The sequence below is a fragment of the Phasianus colchicus genome, chromosome 20 (assembly GCF_987193195.1).
Source record: "Phasianus colchicus chromosome 20, bPhaCol1.hap1.1, whole genome shotgun sequence".
NCBI classification, from domain to species: domain Eukaryota; kingdom Metazoa; phylum Chordata; class Aves; order Galliformes; family Phasianidae; genus Phasianus; species Phasianus colchicus.
In genome coordinates this window covers 8122383-8130081 of record NC_143455.1, presented here as the reverse complement: position 1 = coordinate 8130081, position 7699 = coordinate 8122383, and the positions used below count along the sequence as shown (strand labels likewise).

At 49.9% G+C, this 7699-nt stretch overlaps 1 protein-coding gene across 1 annotated transcript; it reads right to left on the bottom strand.

The window, feature by feature from the left end:
• Positions 1 to 202: 202 nt before the first annotated feature.
• CACNG1 (calcium voltage-gated channel auxiliary subunit gamma 1) lies at positions 203 to 7136 on the bottom strand. The gene is made up of 4 exons (XM_031598598.2): positions 6647 to 7136; positions 2780 to 2854; positions 1255 to 1392; positions 203 to 563 (listed from the first exon to the last, which is right to left on the bottom strand). The coding sequence occupies exons 1-4, from the start codon at positions 6885 to 6887 to the stop codon at positions 337 to 339; spliced, it is 681 nt and encodes a 226-aa protein (XP_031454458.1). The 5' UTR covers positions 6888 to 7136; the 3' UTR covers positions 203 to 336.
• Positions 7137 to 7699: the final 563 nt, after the last annotated feature.

Below are 7699 nucleotides of genomic sequence, written 5' to 3'. Positions count from 1 at the left end.
CTGGGGAAGCCTTCTGCTCCATGACATGAGCTGTCCCTCATGCTCACTTTCCCCAGGTTGTATTGGCACAAGGCATCCCAAATGGCAAAACAGCCTTTGGCAGGGGGAGGTGGAACAGAGCAGTGCCTTTCACCCCCAAGTGCTGTGCTGAGTGCTCTCTCTTCTTAAAATTAACAAAGGAAGAAAAGAAATGAAGCAGTAGTTATAACTGAACGTGCCTTGGTTCATTAATGACTTAGTTAATGGAGTGCACATCGTATAGTGAGATCTCGACATCTTACAAAATACAAATTTTATCAAGACACTCTCTGGCTTTTCCCATGGGTGTGGGGAGCATCAGTGCTCGGGTTCTGCATCCATGCAGGTCTCCCAGGGGTTCTGGGGGAAGCGGGGCAGCGCGATGAGGAGGAGGACGATTCCGAAGATGAAGAGCAGCACGAAGGCGGAGCAGGCACAGGCGAAGGACCAGGAGTAGCTGTACTCCATCCAGATTGTCTCCTTGCTGTCGATCATCCTTTTCACAGACTGTCTCATGACTTCCACAGAGATGATGATGCAGAGACCTGAAGGAGATGAGAGCAGTGGATAGAATAACCGGCTGCCAGTTTTCCATCCTTAACCACCTTTCAGCAAGCTGTGGGATTCACAGGTGAGACACTGACTTGAATGTTTAAAGGAACCAACGCTAGCAATGCTCAGACCTCTGCTATCACCATGGGCACCAGTGTCTTGTTGAGCATTATATTTTGGGAAGGCTTGGATGGGAAACCTGAAGTGATGGAATAATTGCGTGCCTTTTGGCGTTTTTCCAAAGGTAGAATAAGGGCTTTATGGAGGTGATAGTTTGCACCTCTGTCTTTCAGTCATTGTGGTAGGACAAGGTATTAGTAGCTCTGTCCAAATGTGATCTTATTTTGGGGAGACAGTTACATATTTTGGGCCTGGATCAGCTGTTTCTTTAGTTTGAGCTTTCATGTGTTGCTGTGTTTAGAATAAATGAGACAGAACAGCATATAGCTCTGATTTAGACCAGGGCCTGCTCTTAATGTGTCAGAAGTGCCCCTTTTAAAGGAGAAAATTCAGGCTGCTGTGTGATGCTGAGCTGGAGCAGCACACAATGACATATCATCTGGTTGTGAATGGGAAGAAAACGCCGCTCCCCGGGCACTTTGAGCAGTGTTTCCATCCGCCCAGTATTTATCCAAGTTTCACAGTGCTGTGCTATGTGCTGAGGGCAAGCAGCAAGCCTCCTACCTGCAAAAGTGTAGAACATGGATGCTGGCTTCAGCAGGTAGTCCCTCTTCTTCTGGAAGGAGAAGAGGACGCAGATTGTTCCAATGATTGCGAAGCCAACGCTGAAGATGGCAATGGCTGCAGCTGAAATGCTGTATTCTGCCAAAGGAAAGCAAAATCCGACAGAATGTGAACGGCTGCACGTTTTGAGAGTGTTTCCATCAGCTGTTGTGATTTTGTGGTAGGACACTCAGAAAAAAGTGTGTCCTCTCATTGCTGCACAGAAGGGGCTCTGAGAGATGGAGTGTTTCCCTCAGGTAAAAGCGAAGTCGAGTACCAGCTGCAAGACTTTGGAATGCAAAAGCTATAAAAACAGAGAGGGAAACTACTTTAGGAACATCCTCAGGAAGACCAAATGGTAGCTGTGTTGATCTGAGCAAGCTTTGGGGTGGAGCTGCTGCAGCTCTGCTGCAAAGCTGTTACTGCTGCAGGCTTACTGGGCTCCACGATCATTTCTTCCATCCCTCCTTGCTTTGCTCTCACAGCAGACGAGCAGTTCTGTGCTATTTCTGCCCAGGATCTGCAGGGCTGCACCAAGGACCCACGCATGGTGCTGCTGTGTCAGTGTGGGATTCAAGTGCTCCATAGGGCTCAACATCTGAGCAGGCAAATGAGGCCAGAGGTGATGTGTTGGCATGGGCTTTATTTACTAACTTTTCTGTATGATAACGATTTCCAGCTCTATGAGGACTCAGCTTCTTCAGGGCATAGGATGAACCCTCCATAAGTGCCCTGCTGGATGCTCAGCTCACCAAGGAGTGCTCCATACATTTTGCCCAGCTGCAACTCAATTGCATGGAGGGGGAAAATCTAATTGGGGAATTCAGACCTTCCTTTGGACACTGAGCTTCTTTTTAGATTAGCTTAATATTTAACACGTAGCCATGCATGGACACCACAGTGATGATGTTTGCCTTTCAGACCATTTAAAAAACCAAGTCTTCCAGGCAAAACCACGAGGAATCTTTCTGCCTGTTACTAATTAGCTCCCACCAAAATGTGGCTGTTTCTGTGAACGGGAAAACGTATCACTCTTTGTTCTCATTGCCACTATTTCACTGTGATTTCCCTCATGTGACAGCATTCAGCTGTCGTTACCATGTGCTGGAGCTGCCCCACAGTTTCAATGTGAAATCCTTCATTGATGTCTTCCTTCCATGGTGAAGCCTTGGAGTGTGGCAGATAGGAGTGGTGCTGGGATGCTGTTGTGCTGGCAGTGTGGGGTGGGATCTGATAAAAATTCCTCTCCTGCTTTCCATGAAGCCAGAATGGAACCTTCATTTTGGGGACACCTTCACCCCTTCCAGGCTGGATGTGGCTCTGGGCAGCCTGGTCTGGTGGTTGGTGACCCTGCACGTAGCAGGGAGTTGAAACTAGATGGTCATTGTGACCCTTTTAAACCCAGGCCATTCTGTGATTCACCTACATCCCATGCACTCATTGGTTTGTACTGTTTTGGGGAGAAGCTTTTCAGGGCTGTTGTTACCTTTCTGGGTGGTGATTTCAGATATCTCTGAGCTCTGACCGGGAGTGAAGTGCTTGAAGTAGGAGCAGTTGTGAGCTGAAAGGGAAAAGGAAATTTAATTCCGTGCACTTGGAAACCACTGATAAAATGCAGCAAAATGGGATTTACTTTCTACTGATGTAGCAGACCTGCAGTGCTTTTAGCATAGGTACTAATGGGATCTCATTCCTGCTGCAGACATCCAGCCAATGCTGTTATTTTTATTTTTTTTTAAAGCAGTAACAGCAGCAGGAGGCAGACCTCGAGGATTTGAGCCTTGATCTATCAGAACACTTCAGGAGGTGCTTAAGCAGCCCTGACAGCTGTGCTTCCCCAGGTGCCCTCCTGGGAATGCTTCCTGCAGAAGAGCAGCTCGGAGACAAAGCTGCTGGTTGGACACCTTCCGCTCACACCGCCGCGTCAGTCACACTGCTGGACCCCAACCTGGCAGCAGCACGGCTGGGACGAAGGGTGCCTGCTATTTATAACCCGTTTAATTGGAAGCCTGGAGGGGCGTGGAGATGGGGAGCAGTTGTTTGTAGGGAATTTGGCTGGAAATGTGCAACCACAGCGTTCTGCTGAGCGCTGCCTGCGCTGCGCCGGGCTGGAGGGCCCTCCTGCACCCCGCTTTGTCCCTTTGGGTTCACCAGCTCCTACCACCAACACCTCTGGTCCATTCAGTAATGGAGTTAGCACTGTCTTCCAGGAGCCACCAGCACGAATTGCATTTGTTGTTTATTCACAGCCTTCGTTTCTCGTGGTGAGGAGGTAGCAGAGCACTGTGTTACCTCTTGGGTTCTTTTGTTTTTTTGCTGTCATGTAAATGGCAGGTTGCAGTGTTACTGATTCAAGGAAGGTTTACTTTCCCTCTCCCAGGGGATAAGCAATTCTAAGGCAGCGTTTTTGGGCCCATTAGTGGAAGATTCCTCGGAGATGCTGTTATCTATTTGTTTTAAAAGATGAATTTTATTCCATCTGCAGCTTCTCCTTGCTGAAGACCCAGTTCATGTTCAGCTCTGGCATCTCCTGACCTGTTCTATATTATGCCTGGAGGAAACAGAGCTGAACTCAGACCTCGATGTCTAAAATTGCCTATTTTGAGGCCCAGAGCAGAGGCTGCATGCCGGTGCCTGATGTCAGTGAGGATCTGGTGACATGGGCTGGGGAATTCTTCAGCTCCTGTGCTAAAAGGGAGGGAGATGGGATGCAATTGGCATGCTCCATCTTGGGTTGGTCGGTTGTCCAAACGTGAGGTGAAGCCAGCAGCAGTGCAGTGGCTACACAGGGATCCAGCCCTTCACTCCATGAAGGCTCGGTGAAGGGAAATGCACAAAAACCTCTCAGAGAGAGGGAATTGTCTGCTGTGAATGTGTTGTTTTCAGTCTAAAGACACGTTGGTGCACTGCTGAGCTGGGAATGTCTTTATCAACAAGATTCCCTGTTATTCAAGAGAACTGAGGCACTTCAGTCCCTCTCTGGTGCCATCATGAATTAGAGAAAAGCCCATTTGTGTCACAGCACATTTACATAATGGATAGGATTTAAATTGAGTTTTATAATGGAAGAAAATTTTGTGGCGATCTTTGTTTCTCTTCACCCCTTAATTACCTTCTCTCTGCCACAGGTCATATGCTGATGGAACAGCCCATGGGCTCTGCAGTCATTTAGGGCCACTGTGAACTTCGGGGACACATGGTGTTGTTTATCACAAGCTGTCCTCCCTGCTCCAGGGTCACCTGCAACCCTCCTGGCCCCTTCCCTTCAGATCCATCATTGCTGGGGGGATGTGGACCAGTGGGGAAAAACCTGGCTGGCAACCTATGTCCTCTGGTACATTTTCTTTCTATTCCAGATGCTGGCATCCATGTTCCCGCACTTACCAGCTTGTCTTTAGCCTGCTTGCAGCACGTGTGAGCTACAGAGCACCCATCTCTGCTGCTGTCTGAGCTAGGAGCACGCTTTTGGGCTCTCCTGGAGGTGGAGGTGAGCTGTGTTCTCCCAGCAATGCACTGCCCAAGTGTGCTTCTGATCACAGGTGAAAACGTCTCAGTATTCACCTGAATTTTCCCAGCTTTTATGGCCCTTTCCCCGATCTTCATCTTTCTTATAGTAGGACACTGAATCCTTTCCAATTTGTCAGCATCCTCACAACAGCGCTGTAAAATTTTAAAGTCCTGCCTAAATCACAGTTCTGCTCTGCGGACTGCAAGCCAACACTTCCTCTACTTTTTGAGATGTGCTGAGCTCAAAACCCAATAAATAGTGCTAATTGTGCCATCCGTTTCTTTCACAGGGAGTGGCTGGTAAATGTTCATTAATGCAGTGATAAATTCTGATGTTTCTTTTCCAGCCCTGGCAGTGATCTCTGACCACGTCTCATGATTTCCAGGAAAACCAACGTCTGCATCTCTACTCCTGTTGCTCCATTTGGGTTTCCCTGATGGCTGCAGGCTGCACAGCTGCTCTGTCCCCACCATGGAATGAGATCAATCCAATGAGCACACTGAGCATTGAGCAGCCCCAGTGCTGTGCTCTGCTCACCTCCCCATGCTGAACAAGAAGGGGATTTGGGTGTTGTTTTTATGACAGAGGTGAGAATGCAATGAGCTCTGAGGTCCCCGATGCTGCTTATGGCTCAAGATATCATCCAAAATGCCAAGTATTTTTAAAAATAGTGAAAAAGCTGCAGGCTCTCCAGTGTGAGGCCCAACTCCCTGAGGTTCTTTGCAGAGAAAGGCAGTGCTGGGCTGGGGCTCAGCTCTCTGTGAGCACATGCTGATGTCTGTCAAAAGCAGGAGCTGCTTTCATGCTGCCCTGGCCATGAAGCTGCTGTCTGCAGACAGCTGGATATTTATGGGCTTTATATTTACCCTACATTGTGCCGTTTTGGTGTTTATTGACCAATTTCTATGGTTTTCCTTCTGTGGGTGCTGTGCTCCCCACGTGAGGAAGGGTGAGGAAGGGCAGAGTGTGAGCAGCGTGCTCCTGGGCACACAACCACCTCTGTGAGAGGCAGCAAATGACACACACCCAAATTTGGTTCGAGGCAGATCTGAGCGCTGCGACTGAGCCCCGCTCTTCAGAACACATGATTTGGCCAAATAGGTAAAGAACTGTGGCAATACCAGCAATATACAGCAAACACAGGCGCTAAGATTGTTCACAGGAAGTTTTTGAGTACATGCTAACGTATATATTTCATTTCAAGCAGCGTAGCTGACATAAAGGCAGTTCTGTTTTTTTCAGTTCTGGAAGTTGTCCAGTTCCCTGTGAGCCTCCTGCAGCACAGTCACGGATGGGAGCGTCAGCAAATGTTGCTGACTTGGCACTGCAGATGGAGCTGAGCCCTCTCCCCATTGACTGCACTGGGGAAATATGGGGAAAGAAGAGTGCAGGGTGCAGCAAGTTGGTTTTGAACTCCTTTTTGGAGCTTACGACTTCTTTTTGGAAGCTGGCAATGTAAACGGCAGCTCCCTGCCCTGAGAAATGATTGGTCTTGAAATTGCTTGGGGGTAATCTAACGCTGGCCATGAGCAGGCTCAGGGGATCCAAAAGGTGCATCCATGTAGTTGGACCCAGTCCTATAAACCCTCCTTCTGCCAAAGCTCTGCCCGCTGCTGTCAGTGCACCTGGGTGCTGTGGGACATCAGCAAAGCTCACTCCATCCCAATTCCCACCATGCTCGACCCTCTTCCCCTCCTACCCCGTGCTGCCATTGCACTGGAGCCGATGTCTCAAATACAGCCGCAAACACACAGCACCGTGCAGCCCCGTGGGCCACGTTCTGTTCCCACAACATCCTGCAGCCTCCCAACAAAATGCCACGCAAGGGCGGCCGGCCGTACGTACCTCCAGGCAGGCTGGTGGGCCCGCAGCCCGTCTCTTTGGCACCTTGCTCCTGCGCATGAATCCGCTTTGTGCAGAGCCGCCAGAGCCCAAAGTGAGCCGCCTCGCAGGTGGCATTGGAGTCCTTCGCCCTGGTTCTCAGCACGGCCCAGTGGTCCGTCACCACGGCCGCGAAGAGCAGCGAGATGCCCACCAGCAGCACGCAGAAGGTGAGCCGCACCTTCAGGGGTTTGGTCTCGTCCATCCCGCGCTGGGATGTGGCTCCTGGGCCGCCTTCCCCCGGGCCCTGCTCGCCCGCAGCCTCCCCACGCGGCTCCCGTCGTCCTGGCGCGTCTGAGCCTCTGCAAATGTCAGCCCCAGCTGCTGGGCTGTGTCAGGAGGCTATTAATGCACGGAGTGAGGAAAGCTCAGCTTTCCGCCCCGTTCCATCCCGCGTTTGTTTTGGATTCCCACAGCCAAGCGGGTGCTCCTTCAGAGCCGCTACCGCCGCTGAAAGGCTCCGTTCTGCTGACTTGCAGCATGCCCAGAAATAGGCATTAACGGGATGATTAACTTTTCAGCTAGGTTCTAAACCATCTGTGTTTATAATAGCGGCGGAGCTGCGTTCAGTCTGATCCTAAATAGCTTAATAACAGAGCCAGAGCCTGCAAAGTGCCTGCACACGCCGGCAGCTCGTGGCTGTGTCTGCTTTGGAGCCGGGTGCTGGCAGAAGGGCAGGCTGTAAAGGATGTGCCAAAGGAGCCAATTTATCTGCTGTATTGCTTGTTGTTACTCATATTGACTTGTGAAGGTATTTTGAGATGTCTGAAGGAAGCTGCTGTGGTTCCCTCCAGAAGGAGAGAGAGAGGTTTATATCCAAAGTTTAATTTCTGAAATATTGTCAAGTTATGATATGTTATTATAATGCCACTGGAGAATGGTTGAGACTAAATGGTATCTGAAAGTCCCCTCCATCCCAAACCATTCAGTGATTCTATGTTGAAAAGATATGCTCCAACTCAGAGGGCAGTGAGGAGCTGGAGGGGCTGCGGATGTTCCATCCCTGGGAGCACTGGG